The 23,960-nt window shown below is 37.6% G+C and overlaps 1 protein-coding gene across 1 annotated transcript in view; it reads left to right on the forward strand.

Annotated features, from left to right (window-relative positions):
* PCLO (piccolo presynaptic cytomatrix protein) overlaps nt 1-20,896 on the forward strand; it is a 384,762-nt gene extending 363,866 nt beyond the window's left edge. Inside the window, exons 25-27 of the mRNA XM_072866726.1 lie at nt 15,350-15,484; nt 16,090-16,235; nt 20,756-20,896. Coding sequence (XP_072722827.1) covers nt 15,350-15,484; nt 16,090-16,235; nt 20,756-20,896 — 422 coding nt within the window. The remainder of the gene's footprint in view (nt 1-15,349; nt 15,485-16,089; nt 16,236-20,755) is intronic.
* Nucleotides 20,897-23,960: the final 3,064 nt, after the last annotated feature.

A 23,960-nucleotide genomic window follows, 5' to 3' on the forward strand; every position in this document is an offset into this window, starting at 1 on the left:
AGGTCAGAAAAATTAAGAGACTTGTATTCTGTAAGAAATTATACATAGACTGTTTTTCCTCATGGATACAGAAACAATTTGTTGTGCATCAGCTTGCTCACAAATACCATTGCAAGCTGATGCTAGAAACAGGAGTTTCACGTGATACTTTACAGTTCTTCACAAGGTTTTGTCTAGTGATGCTGAGTGTGTCATCTGGCGTGGTAACTAACCATGGCCCAGCACTAGCTCAGCAAGTCATTCTTCATGAACACTGCCCTAAGGGACAGTGCAGTTTCATATTTTTGAGCCAATTCCAAACAGATATTCAGTAGAGTTATCAGGTCTCTGTAGGGTTTCTGAAAAGGCAGCTCTGTAGAGTTTTAAAATATTCTTTACGTCATTCAAGACTCTTTTTGTGGTGACTGTTCGGGGCAAAGCATCTTTCTTAATTTCATATAAACCTGAACTGTACATCAGATTTTTATTCAGTCTTCTCTCTTACAGTATAGGATGCTTCCTGAGTAAGTTCCAAAGCCAGGAGAATGTATGTTCTGCTCTCCTTAAATTTATCTTCATTTTTAGTTAAAAAAAAACAATAAAACTTTTTACTTTCTATTCTAAATTGATTGAAAATGTAAAGAGAGCTTGTGTAATTCCTGCAGGTAGGGGGATCATATTCATGGACGATGATCACAAATACAATGTTTGCTATACTTTATTACAAATTTATAATAAGTATACAACAGTAATATTATTTTTCCAGGTCCTAGGTATTTTACATTTCAAAAACCATGAGACAAGTTTTAAATCATGTTATGCAAGGAGTCTATGTTACACTTTCAATTTGTGAGGACTTGCAAAACCTTCCTTTCGATTCCCATATGCACAGCTTTAATTTGTAACGATAAATTACGAGCAAGACTTCAACAGTCGTCTTCAAAAGAGTGGTACTAAATCTCAGAGATTCTTGATAAAATCATAAGTGTTGGCTTCAGTGCATAAACTCTGTGAGGCATTAACTCTCAAAGCAGTCTCACTGTACTGTGACAGGAGACAGAAAAAAAAGCCTCGTTTCTGTTTAAAGGCAGTTGCCAGAAAATAAATCTACAGGAGCTGTCAGAGCATTAGCTCGCTATGAGATCCTCCTTTGTATTCATTACTGAAAAGGTTCAGTTAATTATACAAGTCCTACTGCATACATACTGCCCAGGAGCAGAAAAATATTTTTAATGAGTTACAAAAGGTTAGGTTTTTATATCTACAAATAGATGGTATTTGCTTCAGTGACTTCAGAAAATTTAGAGGGAGTTTCTAAGCCAGCCAGCCAGACGTATTTGAATACAAATATGTGTGTGTTTCCTGATTCACCTTTTCTAGGGCACAGAGTTTTGAGAAAATTTTCATCAGAAAAGTTACCCAGTTGCAGGTGGAATTGCTGTCGAATCTAGGTGAAGGCCAATCGATCATAGCCTCAAGACCCCTTACTTGGGACAGACTCTCAGCTCCCAGACCAGGGGATTGTGAACCTCTGTTCTGTGTGGCACCAGGGAGAGGTTTCAGCTTCTGAGATGTGAGATCTCCAGGAATCGGTCTCTGACTTTTTTTCCCACTTTTAAAGGTCATGAATAAACATTTTAGGTCATCATACTGGAAAATTTTCAGTCTTGCACTATAAATTTTTTTTCCCCTTGTATCTCTGCTACCAAGAGGATTTCCACCATGTCCCCCATTCCCCATGAAAGTTCAGAAACTCAGAAACATTTTTGGGGTTTTTACCCCCATAGAAGATGGAGACCTCTTCTACAGAATCATTTAATCCACTTGGAACATTGACTTATCTCATCATTTTGAGCTTCAGTGTTGGTTTTCAAGTGATATATAATTCCATTTACTTAACAGGTTTCTTCCCAGTTCATGAACACTATAAATAGGAGCACATTTTCCCTTTCTCTTTTTCTTTCCTTCATTTCAGTCTTCATCACAAAGCTCTATGAGTGCATTTATGTAAGTGCTGTACTGACCCTGTAGTTTTTCTTCTGTTCTAGGTTTTTATATGATGTTTTTTATTCAAATGTGTCTCTGCGGACTTTAGCCACACACATCAGTTCAACACTGCAATGAAATACCAACTTTAGGATATTTCTATTATAACAGTTTGAGGGAATCAGCATTACATGAAATGAAGAATAATGGCACTGCTGAGTGCTGAATGAGAGGGAAAATGTAAAGTATGTATTTCAATGAAAAGCAGGCACTTTAGACTATAAAGACTTCAGATGGAAGGTTGCAAACTTTAAAAAAAAATGATATGCATTTAACAGAAGACTCTGGGCAGGAGCTGAAAGGTAAATTGATATTTCTCCAAACTGGTAACAACTTTAGGAACCATCTCCACATGACTGTAAGCAATGCTTCCAGGCATCAATCCTCCAGGGACTGTAGAACTCTGAATTCTGCATAATACTGTGGAATACTCTGCATAACATTTCTGTCCATCCCTCCTGAGCAAAATTTGGATTAACACATTTTTCCAGTTTTGACTGAGTTGATTCCATGTTTATCCTGATTAATTGAAAGGATCATCCCTCATTGCTCTGTTGGACAGATTATGCAGGTAGTTGAATCCCAGTAGTAATTACAAGTATTCATCTTTATGCTAAAATTTCCTAGGTTCTTTAAAGCCAGCCACAAAACACTCTGGTGGTCCTGGAAGACAGATTTGGCTTTTTTTCATATATTAGACACAATGAGCTCTGTTAGAATTATCACAGCTCTTACTATCACACTGAATAGGCAATTTCTCATACTCTTGTACTTAGTAGTCCTATTAGCAACAATTATTTCAGTAATCATTCTTATTTAATGATAGAGAAATAGCATCTCAACAGTGGGCTGCTACCACTGTACCAGGTAATGTAAGTACGCAAAAGAAAATCTATTAATATAATAGCATTACCTGTCTTCCACATGAACAGTCAGTGCAGAAGCATCTGCTCTGGTACCCAAGCTGTGCAGCACACAAGACTGTGCTCACCAGTGTGTAGTTCCAGGGAGGTATGAGCAAGACTTTAAGCATATTTCACTGAAGAGCCTCAGAGCTGCAGTATAAATCTGAGGGGGAATCTGGAAATCATGATGTGAGGAGTGAATAGGCAGGTTCTTACCAAAAATTTTCATCTTCAGTTACCATGATAGTGTGCCTACTAGGTTTATATCACAAAGAGTGCTAACATATTGCGTTAGCTTGAGTATGTGTATGGATATATTTGTGTATACAAATGCCATCTTCCACCTCCTTCTCAAAGAAAGCTTTATAGAGTTACATATGCCACCATGTGTTAAGTAATTTTCTATGGGCTATAAATGTCTTGGGCAAGCTGTGAAATGAAACAGCTTGTTCCACTGCACTAACAGTGCAGGTTCAGTGCTTATTGTCTGTGCAGTAAATGTGCAATAAGCCACTCTCCAAACTAACTGGAATGAAAACACGTCATATGTGGTTCTTACATAAATTCCTATTCACTGTTGTTGTGGTTTAGCTTCAGCTGGCAACTAAGCACCATGCAGCCGCTCGGTCACCCTCCCCCCATCCCGGTGGGATGGGGGAGAGAATCGGAAGAGCAAAAGTAAGAAAACTCGTGGGTTGAGATAAGAACAGTTTAATAATTGAAATATAATAATAATAATAATAATAATAATAATAATAATAATAACAACAACAACAACAACATCATCATCATCATCAACAACAACAACAATAATAATAATAATAATAATAATAATAATAATAATAATAATAATAATTTGTAATGATAAGGAAAATAACGAGAAAGAGAGAGAGAGGAACAAAACCCAGGGAAAAACAAAAACACAAGTGATGCAACCTCTCACCACCTGCCAGCCAATGCCCAGCCAGTCCCTGAGCAGCGATTGCTGCCCCCTGGCCAGCTCCCCCCAGTTTCTATACTGAGCATGACACCATATGGTATGGAATAGCCCTTTGGCCAGTTGGGGTCAGCTGTCCTGGCTGTGCCCCCTCCCAGCTTCTTGTGCACCTGGCAGAGCATGGGAAGCTGAAAAGTCCTTGACCGTGTAAACACCACTTAGCAACAACTAAAACATCAGTGTGTTATCACATTATTCTCATCCTAAATCTGAAACACAGCACTAGACCAGCTACTAGGAAGAAAATTAACTCTATCCCAGCCAAAACCAGGACAACTGTGTATACTTGCCTGTGATAGGATGGCTTTATGACAATGGGAAAGTACCAAAATGTTCTATTTTTTGCACTGTTAAGTCAGAAAACATCAGGGTTTTTTTCAGTTTGGTTACCACTTTTAAAACCTTTAGTGTGCCTAGTAAAACTAAGCCTGTATTAGATGTGTAGGTAACATCTACTCCTGAAGTCAGCACTTCATCCTTGAGCTGTTTTTCTATGTATCTTTCTAATGATCTAAATTCTTTAAAGACCTGCATCTAATGTTATCCATCTACCTTTGAGGCTTGATTTTTTTCTTTCATCAGACCATACATCCAAAACACTAAAAGGAATGAAAATCACCACCTAAGCGGCTATCTGCCAAAGCAAATGGAGAAATTCCTAGGTGTTCTTGTAATGCAACATGTTCTTTGGTTTACATTTAAATGCAATATGACCGGTTTTGCTTATGTCTGACCTACAAATTTGGCAGAAATTATATAAACAAACTTTATTTTCATGTCACTCTGCTCCCCAAGTGGTCAGCAGGTTTCCTAACAGAACAATTATTTTTCAGAAATGCAATCTTCAAGTACTTTGGTTTTGTTGCTTTCCTTTTTAGCTGTTGTTCTTAGGAAATATGTTGTTCTTACAATATTTTTGAAGCACTCTGTGTATTTGAATTTAGGTTGGGGGATGTTTGTTTACATTCCAAGTACAAAATATTATGTTCAAAGGATTATTTTCTCTTTGGATTCACAAAAGTAAATAATATATAAAACTTACTTGGCAATCTAAGTTTTCCCCTTCTGATACTATGCTACCTAATATTTCTGAATTATTTATAACTATTTATTCCCCTTTATTATACCTTTGGACAAATTTTCTATTCTCTCTTGCTACCATCCATAGGAGTAATTTCACTCATCTTAAAGTGCTCATACTATTTCCATTATACTTTCATCATATTGTAATATAAGCCAAATGGACTTTAATCCATTTTCTGGGGTTTCTAGTGGTTCAAGCCAGAATGTCTAATTTCATGACATCAAGCAGACAAAAAGAATAAATGAATCTGTTGTGATATTCACATCTTCATATATATATTCAGAACGAGAAGGTGTAAACTTTTTCATTATTTTGGCACAGAAAGTGAAGGTTGGCTCAGAAGAGATTTTGTCATTTCAGACTATATTGTCAAACTCTCATAAACTTGCATATCAAAACTAAAGAAAGATAAAAAATGTATTTGCCATGGGAGAGGGAAAGTAGCTTAAAATCTGTCATCATTTAAATGAGAACCTAAGCAAACTCTGGCAAAATCCTCCCTGTTTTTGTATGGGTAAAACCCATCTTGTGTTCTCATACTGACATGGAAAAAGAGCTTGCAGACTCACTTGTCCTACCTTCACAGAACATTTATGCTATATTACACAAAGATTATTGTAGTTTTGTGCAAAATACTTTACTGAACTGCGGTTATGTCAAATACAGACTTTTAATGTCAGTTTGCAAATTTCTTCTCCCTTTAGCAACACATTTTCTCCTAGGTAAAGCTGCAATAGAATAGGCTTAAAATAATCATGGTTCAGGTTGCTCTGTATGTATGACATTAAATACTTTTATTCTTTTCCCTGGATGAACTTTTGTCCATCCAAAAGCCAGGGCAAAGTGCACCTTTCATCATCAAAATTTCAGACGTGCTGTGGCAAGCTGTCTTTTATGCAGCTAAATCTGCAGCGTCTGATATGTCTCCTTATGTAAGATGCTAAAATTATGAAAAGAAGACTGTGAATGTATATTTAGGCTCAGGCAATGATTTATGGTGAGGATGAAAGGGAGAAAAGGTCCTGAAGAGGGTTTTGCCTTCTGCGACATGAAGCTGCATAGTTCCCCCTTTCAGATCCAAGCTGCATCTATCTTTGAAGTTCAATTAAAATAGCAAGAATAATTTCAACCATAATTTTAGCTTTCTCTCATTGAAGTTATGGAAATGATAGAGCTGTAGATTTGCATTTTGATACTTCTAGCCTAATTTCTCTGTTTAAAAATCAGGCTTCTAAATCAAAGCCATCACCTTGCCTCTCAACTGTCACTGAAAAAAAAGGTAGGCACCTCCAGAAGGCATTTATCTATCCTAAGATACATAAGGAGGTGCTATCCCTATTGACTACAGAGTCTAGGGAGTTTGAGTTAGACACGTAAACTTCCTTATGATTAACTCTGTCATTAGTTTATTATTCTAAACCAAAGCTAAATTTTGGGGAATTCTGGTATTTGAATGAATTGCGGAGAGGATGTTGATAGAATAGTCAGCTTAGAACATAAGGTTTCCCTTCCACAGAAGTATAAATAAGTATAAATAAATATAAATAAGAGATATCTAGTAGGATGTACTAGTTCTGTAACTCTCATGACTTCCCTCACCCCATTTTTATTCTCCGTCTACTTACCACCTGTCAAATACAGGTATTCTGTATTTGTCTTCATCATTAAAAGCAATCTCTGTAGTCATCTCTGATCACCTAAATTGATTGAATGTGATATTTACAGTTCTCATTATTTTTCCTCTATTTATTCCAAATGCCTCTATGGTACAGGGACCAGTCTCACTAAAATATTGAAAAAATCTTTCTGGAGAAATCTCTGATCCCCTATACTGTTCTTCAGGTGACTGAATTGGGCAGCTTCTGACACTAGTGAAACGTTCCCCTCTAATTCATCTCTAATCGTATTGCCTCATTAACCTCTTCCTACTGCCTCATTACCCTTTTCCTACAAATTTTTAGAATGCCACCTAAAAGAAATAAAGCCACTTAAAGCCGGGTTGGTACAAGTCTGTGTTTTTTATTTTTTAATATTTGAGCATGTGTGAAGTATCAGTATTATTTTCCCACAAATCACTTCAGGCCAAGAGTTTTTACATATGGCATCAGTCCACAGCATTTTTCTTTCTTTTTTTTTTTTTTCTTTTAAAAGAAATCAATCAAATCTCTGAAAGAGGCACACATACACAGTGACCAATAAATGGAACAGAGTTTATATTTTTTCTGGGAAATATTCCACACCTCAAAATCTCAACAGGCAACAGGCTTTCTATGTTTTCAAAATTTATTTTGCACAGAAATCTTGTTTCATCTGAAAATAAAGGCTGAAAACTATTTTCCTTCAAATATTCTTTGTTTAATCCTACTAAGAATTCTGGGCATATGGGCTAAATTTCTGCACTAGTATATTCAAATTTTTGTGGGCAGTGAGCCTGCTAGCTCTAAGAATCATAACATAAAACTGTCAGCTTGTTCATATGCCTGAGCCTTCAAGCCAGCCACTCTCACTGCCCACAAAATTGTAAATTGTGTTTGCTGTGAGCAAAGTTCCTTAATTCTGCTCCTCTCCCTCATTATATGATTGCATGCACATCACATCAGAGGAGACAGGGAGATGTTAATGAAAGACCTTAATCTTTGCTCATCTCATAATATACAGTCTGCTCACAGCAGTTCACATCTTCAGGGTGAGGAGAGGGAAGGGAAAAGAGAGAGCAGTTCCCTCGGTTCATGCCTGCTCCCACTGCAGAGCATCCCTGTATCCCAGAGGGAACCCATTTGTCAGGAGTTGAACCGATAACATTTACCATTTCAGAGGAGCATGACTACCTGCAGACAGTATCCCTACGTACATCAGGTAAGGGAGGGAATAAATTGTAATAACATCTGAGCCCTTCATGTATAACACCTAGCCTTCACGTAGACAGATGAGAGAAGACTCTCTAAACACACACCAGGGTCCCTCAGCAGCTGCAACTCCTCTTCAGAGCAGTGGAAAAAAAGAGGCAGCCTTACTCTGAGCTTTAGTTTGTCCTGTGGCCTGTTGATGGCACCATGCAGGGCGGACTGGGTATCTGGTTGCAAGAGGAGCAACAAATTTCAGAACCTGCACATATTCAACCTCCTCTGTGGAGCTAGGGAGCATATTTATTGAGACAGTCCTATGACAGTAAACCCAACAACATCTATTTAAAGCACGGTGAGACAGGAGGATGTAGTAGTTAAGACTGTATTAGATGTCTGATTTTTCTTAGAGTAGGGAACACAAAGATAAAACCAGCCTACAAAGAAAATTGTGGCAGTTTTCAGGGAGAAAGAAATATGTGGGAGAAAGGTGAAAGAAGAAAAGATGGTAATGAAAAAAACTCAAAAAGAGAAAAGGTTGGAGCCTGTAAACAATGGGAGGCATTTTTTATAAAGCTCATCCATCATTATTTTAGAACAGCTTTGCCAGTAGCTCACGTCCCAGCAAGAGGATGAAAGGCATTATGAATACAAACAGCTGGTACTACAAGTAACTGATGTGATGTTATTTTTATTTTTATTTTTTAAAGAGAAAGGTTTGCTTAAAAAAAGATTGGAAGGTTTTGGCTGGTATTTTGAATTCCTGGTATATTTCATTTTACAATAGTATTGAATACCCCTTTGCTTTACCTTCAGTTTGAGTTGTTTAACTCCAGTACTGAAATGTAAATAATAAATGGCTAGTATTTGCAGTAGTACTGAATTATTTATTGCAATAAGACGATGTTGCATTGCTTTCCTGAAGCACAGCTGTCTGCTGGAGGATGGACTTCTGGTTCTCAAAATAGTGTTAACGGAATCCAGCAGAAACATATTTCTTGCTACAACAGCACTGTTAGGCAGAAAATTATGTCTGTACGAGCTTCATGGATTATGGTGGAGGGAAACATAACAGCGCAGGGGTCCTCATCAGCCTTTCTAAGTCTCTGTGTTTTCTCATGGTATTAGGGACCACACGCCAAAGTCCTGTTTATGCCTCCATGATCAGTCTCTCTCTTTACAGTATACCCAATCCCAGTTACTAAATCCAAACAAGTTTTAGTTAAAGAAGTAGATGTTATTATCTCCACCTCTGAGATTAGGCACAGAGATGAAGTCTAAGATCACAGTGAGCTACTAAGGGATGGGGATCTGAGGACAGAACCCATGTGTTTGGGTTCTCTTTAATCATGTCCCATATTTTAAAGCTGTAATTTTTCCTTTTTTGAATCAAGTTGTCAAGAACGGATCTTGGATTCCTTAGATTTTATGACATGCTGCTATATATTCTAACCTTCTAAATATTACAGACATACCCTACTATAGCTGAAACCCAAGATTTTGTTTATTTGAGCAATACAGCTACATAAGGAGTATATGAGTTGCTTAGTCCTGGAAGACATGATGTCTCATTACACAGTGTTAGAGATAACTATAGCTGCACCAAGTCCATGTCATTAGATACCTATGAGACAAACGGTAGTAAAATATGTCAAAGAAATGCCTGTATTCTGTCAATGAACACTTTACAGAACTCTCAGAGGTTCATTAATTTAATCTCTCGGGGTATCAAAACAGATAAAGATCTAATGAAATTAAATTAGTTCTAAAAAAAAAGTCTTTATTTCTGATCACATGCTTATGATGACACTATGCTCATCATTACTCATCTCTTCATCTTGGACTGAAAGATTATGGAAATTCTGAGGCTTATTACTCACTCAGAATTATAAATGTAACAGATTCAGAAGAAACAATACTTCATGTTATACTCAGAAATGCTTTTAAGACAAGTTGGGAGACAGATTTCATTCATTTCAGTTTGCTTGTGGGGAACACTCACACAAAATACAAGTAGCAAATACCGGAAGCCACTAATGCAAAAATCTGTGGAGATTTCTTATTCCCAAACTTTCCTCAAGAGAACATTTACAGAGTTGCATCATGTAGTCTTATAACTGGCATTTGCACTGTCACATAATTTCTCTTCTTGGTTGACTCCCTGATCTGGATTCTTTAATTTCCGTACCGAATTATTTTAGTTTTCTCCTGGGAATTCTTTTAGCACAGACTGATTTGCTTTTTCTGAGGCAAAACCTAGGTTCTGGAGGCAGTCTACTCATCTCCCAACAGTGTGGAGGACATGTCCATTTCCCTGTGCTCTATACTGACTGTCAGCACTAACACAGCTGGCCCTGCACCACCAAATACTCCAACATTCTCCCTTGCTACCCCGCAGGGCAGCATCATGCTGTCTGTATACCACCATCATCATGCTACAATAAGACAACTCTAATTTTCTCAGGCTCTTTGCACTAAAATATCCCCCAAATAATTAACTTTTGTGTTCCTGCAACAAGGCAACAAGATGGAGGTCAGGAGACATAGGGCTAATGGCAAAGCAGTGTGGATATGTCTGGTCTTCTCTAAAGGGGGCTTGTCTGCAGCAGTAGAGCAAGCTGTTCTGCACCAACATTTGAAAGTCTGGGATTGCTCTCTGGGATGTGTGCTTTCAGAAAAGTGGAAGTAACATGAGTATTTATAATCAGAAAGTGTAGAAATAAACCCTGAAAGAGTATGTATTCTTCTTAAAATGCAGCCATTTCTCTGAGCACACACAAAAATAAAAATAGGAGGAGCAATCCTGCTAAAATGAACAATGGCTCTATGTTCCTTTCTCTTCTACATACATGAAGGATAAGGCATGCTAGTCCTATAGATTGTAGCCACAAAGTGTAGGAAAGTAAAGCTAGTTTTTTGTTGTTGTTTTTTGTTTGGTTGGGGGTTTTTTTGCTTGTTTTGTCCTGCTTATTTTTTCCATCATCTGAGTTCTTTGGTTGAGTAGTAAGAGGGTGATCTGGGCTGTAAGGAATTAAAAAAAAATAAATCAACAACATACCCGCCACTACAACCTAAAATTAACATTGCCGTGCTTAGTAGGCCAGGCTCACTGGAAGCTGCTCAGAAGGACCTTTCTGTGATTTTAAATCCTTGACCATAAAGTATATGACTCTTGAAGCTCCAGAAGAGCATTTCCTGCATGTTTGGGAATCAATAATTCTGTTGCAAACTTCATTTGGAAAGACAAATGCTAGGAAATTCTTGTCAATATTTTTTTTCCCTCTCTCCCTCCTATTTTATTTCTAATTCTACTGCTCTAATACCCCCAGTCACTCTGCTGGAACAGAAAGAGCTGGTACTAACTTATACACAACCATGGAACAAAATGTCAGTTTATATATTTTCTTAATTCTGTTTTCTGACCATCTGGCATCCATTCAGCAAATTACTCTAGTATGATGTTTATTGGGTAGCAGCATTTAGGCACCTCATACTTAAATTTCCAAGTTTAACATACTCACACTTGGTCCATCTATGTGAATAGACACAGTCAATCTCAAAAGGTAATTCGACTTATTCTGAGATAAATGTGTAAATTAGCTCAGAAATTTACATTTAGAAAATTGAACTGAATTAAGTTCCTGCCATTGTCCAGTGAGATTTACCTGTTCATTTAAATGCATTGCTGAATTAGCCTTGATAACACAGACCGACGGGAGACAACTATTTACTACAGTCTTGGGTAATTTTGTTTGACAGCAAGCATGTGATCAAAAAGGAATAGGAGCACAATCCATAGTTATCAACCCCTGGTAGTTGATAACAACAGTGCAGATGACACATCCTGTGATTTACAGCAGCAGTCATTTAAGACTAATAGCAGAACTAATTAACCTTTCACAGCGCAGAGTGTGACAGTTCTACAAAAGCAACAGCTTATGTTGCCATCACCATAGCAAATTTAAATCCCTTGACTTCTCCAACACCTTGCAGCAATTTAGCTAATTAACCATCACCTTTTAACTGTTAATGGATTTTTAATAAATCTGGTCCCCTAAAAAAAGGTGTATCGTCATGTAAAAAACACCGATGTATTTAATCATAGCTATATATTTTTAAGGATTGATTAGCTACTGTTAATGTGTTCCTAAAGTGAACATGATGCTGCTGTGCGTGCCTGTGGTCCTGTTGCAGTACATCAGTAAGTCTGCATTTGATATATATGTAACAGGTAAAATATCACACGAATTCAGCTGAAATATTTCTTATCCCTTTCAATATTTACTCTATCATATTTTTGTAGAAAGCCATTTCATCTTTTTCCAGTCCTTGTTTCTTAGGCTAAATTAGAAAGTAATGTTTTTAGTGCAACCATAACTATATGGTTCTTTGCCACTGTGATAATCCTGGTTTGCACATGTTTCACCTGGAATACATCTTTCTGGAGGCAAACAGTAATATTCAAGTTACAAATGATTTCCCAGTGCCTTAGAAAGCCATATTAGTACCTTCCTAGAAAGATATGCAACATCTATTTCACTGTATTTACTTTGTGCAGACTTGCATTGTAGCATTTGTTTATCATCATCCAATGACTACCAAATTACCTACAATCAGTTCCATTTACATATCACTTACAATTGATATTTTCTAAACTTATAGAAGAATGCAAAAGGTTGTGCCTGGGCACTGTATTTTGAGCTTCTCCTACCAATGCAATCCTTGGGGTCGTCCAATCCTGTGAAATCCTGAGCAAGTTTATTTCTGTCATATCAGTCAAAGAACATTCATGTCCAGCTCAGTCCACTGTGAACTCTCTCAACAGCTCATAGACAGTTCATTATTAACACTTTCCCTTATCAGTATGTCTCTTTTTCTAAATGTATTTCCATTTAAAGAATCAGGTCCACAAAGCAATGTACATTTGAGCTGTTCTTAGACACCTGTCAAAGGAAGGATGTAGTGAGCATATATGAGAAAGAGGGAAAAAGCCTAACAATGGAAGGAATAGGAATCTCTTCTGAGTCTTCAAAATTCTGCTAGGTTTTGAAGTGGCGATTTATTTTAGTGCAATGTTTCATAAGGCTGGTGTTAAGGCTTTTTCACTGCATGCTGTAGGAGAAATGAAAATTAGTATGGAAGCACAAGAGAGCTATCATGCTTCATGTGCTCGCAGCTGGCGATCATTTTTTTCCCCATGAGGCTTAAATAGTGAAGCAGGATTGTTTGTTGCAAACAGTATCTAGGGATACAAAATAGTCCATGGAAAATTTCCAGATGCTGAGAAATGGTCCTGGATTTTTCAAACACATTCTAATTTACTGGAAGCATTTCTCCCTTTTCCTAACTCACAGCATCACAGGTAGTGTCCAATCTACCTGATCTTGTTTTAGGTTGAATGCACATCTAAGTGAAAAAGAAGGTACTAAGGTAATCAGGAAAGAGGAGGTCCTAACAAATGCTGCAAATAAACCTTAAAGGAAAGAGAGGGAATAAAGCAAAGTAAATAAGCTAAGCATATTTTCCAGAAAAAAATGTGTGTAACTAAAGATTGCCTGAAACTAACATTAAGTTTGTGCTACAACTGTCCATGTTGGGCTTTTATCATGGTCAAGCATTGGAGTCAGTGCAAGAACCAATATTGATCAAAAAGCCACATTTATGCAACACCTTTCAGGTATGTCATGTCTTCATCAGTGATTTTGGTAGTTTATCCACAGAGCAGAGGAGGCATTATAATTTTTTCCTGTATCTGTTTCCAGTCATTCAAAATCCTCAGTTTAGCCAAGCTAGACCCCTAGCTAGGTCACTCAACGCTTTCAGAAAAGGGGCATTATATCCATAGTTTAAAGCTTGTTGACACATGATGGAACAGATTAATGAATAACAACAGGGACATTGTTGGCCTTTCCTTCTTTGATCCCAGCTACCGATGATCTTTGCTGCTGCCCTCACAAGATGAGGGCTCCATTCTCTTTGCACAAACATATAGCAGAAAGCAAGACGCTATTATTGCATGTTCAAACCTTCAGGAAGGGTTTTGTGATGATTAAATATAATGAAAGAATAACTTGCCTCCTAACAGGTCCTCTCCCACCTTACAAACTATGGGTGAAACACTAACCCAGCTGAAGCTCAGTTGTAAATTTGTTATTGACTGTGACTAAGTTAGATTCCAGCTTCAGTTTGTAAGGAGAGTTGAGGGCCCACATTGTAGCTGTGATTACTTGTTAATAAATTTTTATTCATGATCCAAAAAAATATTTTAAGTAGGGAAAACAATAGAATGTATGATTGCTCAGGGACATCTGTGAAACAACAGCTGGCATTTTGAGTGGGTATTACTCAAATTTGGTTATACATTTGTAATACAAGTAAGTAATCTCTAAATGCCACTTCGTAACTTTCTACTCTTTAAGAGAGCAGCTTCTCCAGATGTATCATAATTGTCTACTTTATGCAGAATTGCTTTGCTCCTTATAACATCTTGGCACCAGTTTCTAGAATTTCGTGGTAATGCATTAAAGCTCCAGCCTGCTGGCACCAGAAACTAGGTAGTAAATACTTGCAGGGGCTTAACAGTTTTTTGGGTTTTTTTACTAATGTCCAAAGAGAAGAGGAAGGTGAAATAATATTTCACAGTAGCAAGACAATAGACATAGAAGTACAGCCCCCATTATGACATGACACTAATATAGACAGCATTGAGCTGAGGGCATGGGCTCTGCTTACACCACTACACTCATTTAGAAGATGTAGCCCTGCTCTACTCTGTCTGGCTTCAGTACAGCCTTGTGGGAGGACAGACGGGGAAAGGCAAAACAGCTTTGCCTACATTTCATTCTGCACCTTCTCTCCATCTCTGGATTGATTTAGAGAGAAATCCATACAATGTAGGCATAATGGGCCTGTATTTCTGCCCACATAAGAAGGGAAATCACCTTTACCTTTAAAGGTCACAGTGAGCACTTCCCTTTAAATTGTGTGAATTATATTGCTCCATGTAAGTAAGAAGGTGAAATGAAATGCTAACTTCACCAAAGTCTTAATTCATTGCCTTTCAGAATCTTTTTAACACCCTACTGAACATTCTCCTTTTTTTCCTTTCCTTTTTTTTTTTTTAATGAGATAACTTCAGAATCTTGTAGCAAAGGTTTCTGAAAAGGTGAATTGTAGTGACCATTACACGACTTGTGATGACTCCTAGTGAAATTTGAATTCTTGGGAACAAAGCTCCTCTGAAGCAAATACATTCTGAAGCATATAATCTAGTTACACAAGTGTACTACTGCACGTATCTACCATTTGTTCATTCAAGAAATATATTATCCTTATATCCCTGACTAAAAACTATAAGCTTTCCTGAAAAAAAAAAAAAGACAAAAAACCCCCCAAACTAAAAAAAAACAAATGAGAAAACTACTTTTTTCCAAGTTGAAAAGATACATTCGGTTTCCTTTTACATTAATAAGGGTTGCTTTTTCTGCTTTTCCAGGTAAAACACAGGTTATGGGTGAAATCAAGATTGCATTAAAGAAGGAAATGAAGACAGATGGAGAACAGCTGATAGTAGAAATCCTTCAGTGCAGAAATATCACATACAAATTTAAATCTCCAGATCATCTACCAGGTATCACACAGAAACCAGCTTCATGATACTTTGAAAACATTAATTGGATGTCTCTGAAGTCATTTAACATCACCACTAAAATGGGAAATAAAATTGCTTCTTAATCAGAAGACATATTCTATAGGATTCTTTTTGAAGTGCTTTTTTTCTCCTATGAGCAACTTTAATGAAAGTAAAAACATTTTGTAGAAGCAAATTAACTCTCAGAAGTTAATCCTCTTTTTAATTTACTTTTGATTGTTAAAAATTAATCCTTTTTTAACTTTAATAAAAATGATAACTCCTCAGGTTGTTAAAGAACAATGAGATCTAGCAAAAATTGTATTTTGGTGAAAAAACTTTTTAAAAATTAAAAACTCACGTTAGCAATAATATTTTCACACATACATAAAGACATCAAGGTATTTGTTCCTTTAATGACAGCATTGTAGACACAAAGATTTAGTGGGGTGGTTCCATTTCTACACCATGTGAATAAGAACAGAATACAGCTCTTAAAGTACCATGCTCTGTTTCTTCACAACACTTACCATCTGTTGAAATCATTAGCAACAATGATTACTTAAAAGCTTCTGTATTTAACTCGTTGAACTGTTCTTCCCCAGACCTGTATGTGAAGCTGTACGTTGTCAATATCTCTACCCAAAAGAGAGTAATTAAGAAGAAAACCAGGGTATGCAGGCACGACCGAGAGCCTTCGTTCAATGAAACGTTTAGATTTAGCTTGAGTCCTGCTGGGCATTCTCTTCAGGTAATTCTGCATTTATTAAAACCTAATTTGGGATGTTGTCCATGCTGTGCTATGGGCATTTGAGATCAATCTCATACCCCAGTTGTTTGCTGAAAAGAGAAAATGACAAAAGAAATAACACAACTACATAGTAATGGAAATGTCGGGCTGGAGGAGATTTTAAAAGATGGTTTAATCCATCACTTCACACTGAGGAAGGGTATTTATAGACCAGGTCTGAAAGTTTTAGGCTTGATCTGTTCTTGAAATCCCCTAGAGAAGGAAATTATGCATGTCTTCCAAAAATACTTTTCTGTATATTTAGTAAGTTTAGTGAAATATCTAACTTAAATATGCCATATTTTTAAATTAAGTTAACTTATCCTTAAGTATCCTCACAAAGCACAGAGGGAAACTGATCTGCTTTATTTTTGTAAAAAAAGTTTGCACACGGAAAGGTTGCTATCATCATCTCTCTCCTCTCTATTTTTCCAGGCTATGTAAACCAAATTTCTTTGATATGTCCTGTTACCTAAATGCCTAATCATTTTATAATTCTCTCCAGTTCCTCAACTTCTTTAAAAATTGTGGTGCCTAGAATTAGACACAATAGTCATAATCTCAGACATTGCAGAATCACCTAATATGCCAAGTCAAATATTCCCTGCGTACATTTGTAAAGGAGATGATGGTATTTTCAGTCTGTGGCACATCAAATGATGTGTGGAACTAATTCAGGGAATAGTCCCTCTCCTGTGTTTTAGTTGTTTAGACAGATTTGATCATTTGGTCAGATACGCTTTTTTAGACAGGTAGGATTCACTTTACCTACCTTCATTTACTTTCACATGAGTAGATAACTAATATAAGCCAGATATTCAGGCTTCCTCTATGGAAGGGCTTTCCCCTTTCAGTGGAAAGGGATGGACAGTTCCAGGGATATCTGCATGCTAATCTTAAAAGTAAGTGGGAGGAGCTGTTGGGCATACCAGCATCCACTTAATGTACTTTTAAATGTGGAAGACCGATGTAAACGAGCCAGCTACATTTTGATGACTAAAGTTAGACTGGATTATCTAAGTGCCTATGTTAGGCTTATTGGTTGTATCATTAAAATTAAAGCCCAAATGGATGTTGCTTACAAAACAAAGCCAACAGAAATAGATACTGTTTTCCCTGTGTTAAGGTGTCCTAACGTCCTTATTGATTCAATAGACTCAGCAAAAGGCTATTTAAGATGTTATATTACCTGGGAAAATCCGGAGTGGTTAATAAAGTCTTGCTAAAGTTTAAGAGCTAAAATTCCTGTAAAAACTTTACTTCCAGTGGTGGTTTGAAGAGGAAACCATAAGGGGTGAGTAGACCACTAAAGAAGAACCCACAGAGTCCTATGGAAAAATAAGCCATCAAGTTGTTAAGGAGAGAGATAGTGAGGAAAATAGCCTGTCAGCCTGAGACTTGGCAACATTTTCTCAGAAACTCTGTGATATGTACCGGTGCTGCATACCAGACCTAAGAGAACAACAGCTATAAAAGTAGCAAGGAATGAGTTTAAAACAAACAAAAGGTGTTTCTTCTTCACACAACTTGGAGTTTGAGCTGTTTATTGCTATAATATATTATGGGTGCTAAAGTTTTAATGGAAAAAGTAACGGATAAAATGATTGGACAAATTCATGCGCAAAATACCTCATAGTCTGTTAAATACAAACATACTATTTGTGACTCAGGAAGTCAATGGTCAGAGTAGGTATTTTGGGAAAGTGTCACTACATGATTGTCCTGTTCTTATATTCTGCCTTATGCACTGCCCTATAGACTTTTGGAAGCAGAATATTTTCCTGGATATATCTTTGGTCTGACTCAGTACATCTCTTTTCATATGCTCTTCATACTTACCAGTCAATCTGTTCTCATGGCAAAGCATGAAGCTGGTTTATTTGAATGCTGAATTAGAGTTATGAACATTTAGGGGCAAAGAGCTGGACATTGTCAAAAGAGATTTAGGGGAGAAGGAAAGGAAACAAAACCAGAATGTATAGAACAAAAATAGAATTGGGAGATTAAGGGAGGAAATAAGATCAGAGAGAGAGAGAAAGATGAGATCAAGCACAGTAATCATAGAAGGTATGTTGTAAAGAGACACGAGAACCAACTGGAGGTGGAAATTAGGACAAGGGTCTGCAATCTAAAAATCAACAGCAAGAGCTGTGAATATTAGCCATAAAAATGGGACCATAGGCTACTGATAAAAAACAAAACAAAACACCAAAAAAAAGAGAGGAGAGGAGAGGAGAGGAGAGGAGAGGAGAGGAGAGGAGAGGAGAGAAGAGAAGAGAAGAGAAGAGAAGAGAAGAGAAGAGAAGAGAAGAGAAGAGAAGAGAAGAGAAGAGAAGAGAAGAGAAGAGAAGAGAAGAGAAAAGCTAGAAGCATCTGGTCAAGAGTATTGGGAATAAGGAAAAAAATCCTAAGGATCAGAAACTGAGACTAGCTGATTCAAGATAACAAGGCTGGAATTTAAAGCCTGGAGCAGGGAAGAACCAAGGCCAAGAGACAGACAAGCTAGAGAAGACAGATACCAGGGATCCATCTGGGAGGAGTGGAGAGAAGGATCAAGGACAGAAGTGATGGAAAATTTCTGTTAGAAATTTTTTCTGTCCCAAAACTGTTGATATGTCAGAATGAAAACATTCTGCAGAAAACATTTTGACAGGTTTCAGACAGACATTTGCCTCAGTCCCTGGCAGCTTCCTCGTTCGCTTCCCTGATTTCCTTGTTCCTTGGCAACCCACCTGGGACCCTTCTGGAAAGCACTAAGCTCCTGGCTCCTTCGCCTTGTTCCCTAACTGGCTCCTGGCTGACTGGCTCGCTGCAATTAGAAATACATAAGGTCCTATGTGAGGGTAATCAGAAAAACCCAGAAGAATATTTTTCACAGATGTTCTGGTTTGGCTTACCAGCTTCTGGGCTGTCCGTTTCTTCAGGAAACACTGAACCAAGAGACCTAGAAGCCACCAGTGATGGAGGCACGCTCCCTATTTTCCCCAAGCTTTCTGATGAGTGAAGTAAAGTGGGGTTCCCTAGTAGCTTAGTGCCTAAGGGTCATTTGGTCTTCCCTCGTCAAACCTGTTGACCGACAGGCAGGTAGGTGTCTAAGCTGTCCAGGTACATACCTTACTTGCCGATTGACATCAAAATTGGCCAGGGAACTGGGAAGCTCATCCAGGAAAAAGATTGCAAATTTCTTCTCCCCCTTCATTTTTTTTCTAAATTTCCATTGAACTGTAAAGTTTGCATTTTTTACTTTGTTTCCCAAATCAGAATGGAAAATTTTCAAAAATATTAAAGTTCTCGATTACTGGAAACTAGTTCTTCTGCAGTTCTGTTACATGTCTATTGCCGTATGGTTTCTTCCAGCATCTCAGTGGAGTACAAAATACTTGAGCCCTGCCATTCTGTTAGCCTAGATCTGTGAAACCAAGCAACAAAATGCCCTATTTTCTGTCCTGCTGGTTCACACAGAGGGTGACAGCCTCCTACTGTTATCAGTTACCTCCCTTACTCATTGCCGGAGGTCTGCTCAGTGACTGTGAATATTATAAACCTGCTGTTAATCCTATCATGGAACTACAATTTTTCATTAATTCTTTTTCTTTTTGGAAAACCTAGGAAGTTGATTAAAAAAAAGAAAGCATTCAGCTTGTTAATTCAGTTACTCAATAATTAAGAAATGCTAGAATTTATCTGACTGTGTAACTGTAACTCACCCCCTGAATTATATATATTATCAAATGTATTTCTTCCAGAAACACATAGAATGAATCTATAGATCCACAGAATGAATAAAGTCTTTCAGAGAAGGCTATTGCTTGCATGGCACGAGCCTGCTTAGCTGGAAAGCATGTGCCTGTGTGATACATCAGGGAGAGTCTTGAACACACAGCCTGCATAGCTCACGTAAATGCCAGGGCTATTCCTTGTCCTTCCCACTCTCCGTGGCTGGGCAAGCAAGAGCCATAAGACCAGACGCAATGTGGCTCTCAGCAGGAACGACATTTCAGAGCAACTCTACATTTTAGTTAGACTACTGCTTGCTGAGGTCAGAAACCAGAACTCTGGACTTTCTCACACATTAGTCTGCTTTCAATTACAGCCTATATGCAGAGCACCCTCTGACTTCCATGCACTTAAAAGGGCTGGTACTTCACCTGCATAAAGCTTTACCCTGTAACTTAAAGCTTGACCTTGTGTTTGTCTTTGGTAACCAGCAGGTGACCAAATTGCTCACTAAAGTTCAAGATTGTCATCTAGCTGCTACATCCCATGATAATAAAATAGAAGAGAGGTAAAGTTCAGTTTTCACTAGGCTTCCTTTCTGTTGGAAAGACAACTTTATATAAAGGGTTATGGTCAGTGTTTCTTTCTTCCTCTGTGGGTACCAAAATGGAGCTCAACATTTCTGAATCTTTCATGTTTGTCAGCAAATGCAGTATGTTACTATGCACAATGATATTTATTTTATATTTTTATTATTTTTCCAGATTCTGCTTGTCTCCAATGGAGGGAAGTTTATGAAAAAGACACTGATTGGGGAAGCTTATATCTGGCTTGACAAAGTGGATCTAAGGAAAAGAATAGTAAACTGGCACAAACTGTTGGTCAGCTCCACACAAACACACTGAGCAGAGCTGTCTGCTTAGGGCACAAAACCTGCAGAGTCTGCTATAAACAGCATCACTCCAAGACTATAGTTTGATATCATTGTGTTTAGCTAGTCTTTCAGAATACAAAGTAGAAAAGAGCAGTCTCTGGGCTACATAGCACACTTAAATGAGGGCTAGTACACTTGTTTTGCTGCAAAAGACAGCAAAGTAAAAGAAAACCTGGGCCCAGAAGTCAAAGTGAGGCTGTTTGAAATGAAGACTGATACGAGGGCTCTGTGTTGTTGGACTCTTTGTGAAGAGAGTAACTGTGAAGGAAATAATGAAGGCTGGAAGGCAGGTGTTAATGCAGAGTTCGGCTGCAGCTGGAGGTAGTGTGATGGAAAGAGCAGTCTGGTTTTCTGTGCAACCAGAAGGAGATCTTTTTATGCAAAAGCACCTAGGGTGACTGACTTTCCAAATCTCACTTATCAGAAGTACAAAACTTGTTCCTCTGCACCTTAGGATCTCTGATAATTTGCTGTAGTGAGATTATGCCACTTGAGACAAACTGCAAGGTGTTTGCAAGAGTGGTAAAGTTATTTTACATTACTTTTTTGCCTTCTTTCTTTTTCCTTCAGAAACTATGCTATGGAGAATCAGATTTGATTGTTTCATTTGTTTCTGTGTGTTAACAATGAATATAAACCACTGTCCTAGAATGTAATGGATAAAACTATATTAATGGTCTATATTTTGGGATGTGATTTTTAAAAGGAAGGACAGGATGTAAACTGCACTACATCAGGAAAAAAAATGCTGTTTCGATGTCAGTGACAATGTGCTTCACCCTACCCTTTGAATCAGCAGTTTTAAAAAAGTTTGGAATTGAAGAGACTTACTGGGACTAACAATTATTTCAACTAGTCCTTCCATTTTTCAGCAACCAGTCTTATTCTAAAACTGTACAGAGATGATGAATTCTATGCTACATTGTGGGCGCTTCGGAGCAGTAGACCCACCATGCTAACAGCAGCCTGCTGGGTGCAGGGCTCTGTATCACCACCAGTGACACACTTGCCATCTAAGGGGAAAGGATAGCAGGGCAGCTACTGCCTGGATGCTGCTGCATTAGAGAGAATGAAGAATATCCTCTTGCTATCTCAGGTGAATGTGTGAGTATAATCCACTCAACAGCATGGCTTCCCAGTTAGAAAGAAGTAAATAGGAAGGTAACTTGCAACATTTAAGACTGTGTCAGCACTTCCATGCTTAAAGTCCCACTTTCAGGGGCTTGAAATGGAGCAATTAGCTCACTTGGGGAAGAAACTACTACCTGGGATGGTTTAGGCTGGTTGTTGTATTTTCCCTTGTATCATTTTTGAAGAAGAAGGGAGAGCCTTTTCTCCCATTCCTAAATGGATAGCAGTTTATTTAAAAAACAAGAATCAATATGGTACTAACTCCCCTGTTACTCAGAAGTAATTTAATTTTTCACAGCTTCGTTAAAAAGTAGTTTCCCTTGAAACATTACCTCATGATCTTTGCATATTTAAAAAGAAAATGACCAAACTTCTGCACTTCAGACATTTATTTTTCTTGCCCAATGTGGACTTTTCACAAATGCTTTAATGTACGTCTTCTTATATTTTCTGAATATATGTAGTACACTTCCACAGGTTGTGCAAGACCAACTGAAAATATTCTTCTGGAAAATAATATATGCTTAAAAAAAAGGAAAAATAAGGCTCAGTTTATTCAGAAGCTGGACTGACAGTGAAAAAGCTACATCATTTAATCTGGTGACACTTCCCACACACAGTTTTTGATTTATCTTTGTCAACTTAAAATAACAGTGTGGAAAAGGAATATGAGAAGAAACACACAGAAGATATTAATGATACACACACCAAGGAAACTCCTGTTAAGTTGTTGATAACCTGCTTAACTTGCAAGCAGAGCAATCTTACCAAAAGCTTATTAGCTATCTTAAAAACACAACATCACTGACAGTGGAAGTAGGATGTGTGCTTTAATGTTGAATTTTATGCTTTCACCAGTATATGTATGCCCTACCTCTCATATATTTTAAAAACAGTCCTATGGAGTTATTGTAATCATCCTATATGTTTTGATGTTGTGTATGTTTTTATAAGAAGATAAATACTTCAAAGAAAAAAATCCCCGATCGAACCAAAAAATCCTATGTGGATATATTTGACATATGTGTTGCTCTTTTGGTGGGTTATTTTGCATTCCTGATGGCTATAGTGTGTTCTTTTTTTGAAAAAAAGACCAAAAAAAAAAAAAGTCCACTTTCAATTACTGTGTGAAGTACAAGCCATGAGGTGTGCAATTTTGTGCAAACTGCTGGTAATTTTGTTCTTGCTAAGTTTTATTATAAAGACAGCAAGTCACGCTGGTAGTTGCTATGGAGATTTCCAGCAGGAAAGAGCACTATCCGGCTGCCTTACTGGGAAGCCTGTAATCATCACTCTTAATTGAGAAAGCGGACAGGTGTGCTTTGCTCTCACACACATACAAATGTGGCCAATATTTTTATAAAATAGTTGTGTTGGGTGGTATAGCTGCAGCTGTATGGAACAGCTACCTTTGCGGGGTAATGAGCTGTTGGCAACTAGTTTAATTCAAACATCTTGGATTCTCTGAACAACACACAAAATGTTTCTGCATGTTGAAATGGCAGTTTCGGACTCCCATCGTGAAATGTAAAGAGTAGAGTTTGTCAGGAACGCGGCACAGCCTTGGCCAGCTGCAGCAAGGACAGGGCTCCTGTGGTGTCACCCAGGATGGGCTAGTGACAGGCCTGGGCCCACGCACTCTCTCTTTGTCGAGGCAGCATCATTCAGAGGTCAGAGGATGCTTCCAAAGTGTGCCAAGTTCCTTTTTTTGACCAAATTTCTAGGTTGTACTGGAATCACTCTATGCAACACAGATTCATGTTTGAATGCATTTTTTTCTTTTTTTTTCTTGTTTTATGAATGAAGTCAGGAAAAACTCTCTTGTGACAATATTTTTTAAAAAATAATCAAACAAGGACTATTAGTATTTTTTTACTTTTTTGTATATATCTCAGTATATTTTT

This window comes from Ciconia boyciana, chromosome 1, assembly GCF_034638445.1.
Source record: "Ciconia boyciana chromosome 1, ASM3463844v1, whole genome shotgun sequence".
In the NCBI taxonomy this organism is placed as follows: domain Eukaryota; kingdom Metazoa; phylum Chordata; class Aves; order Ciconiiformes; family Ciconiidae; genus Ciconia; species Ciconia boyciana.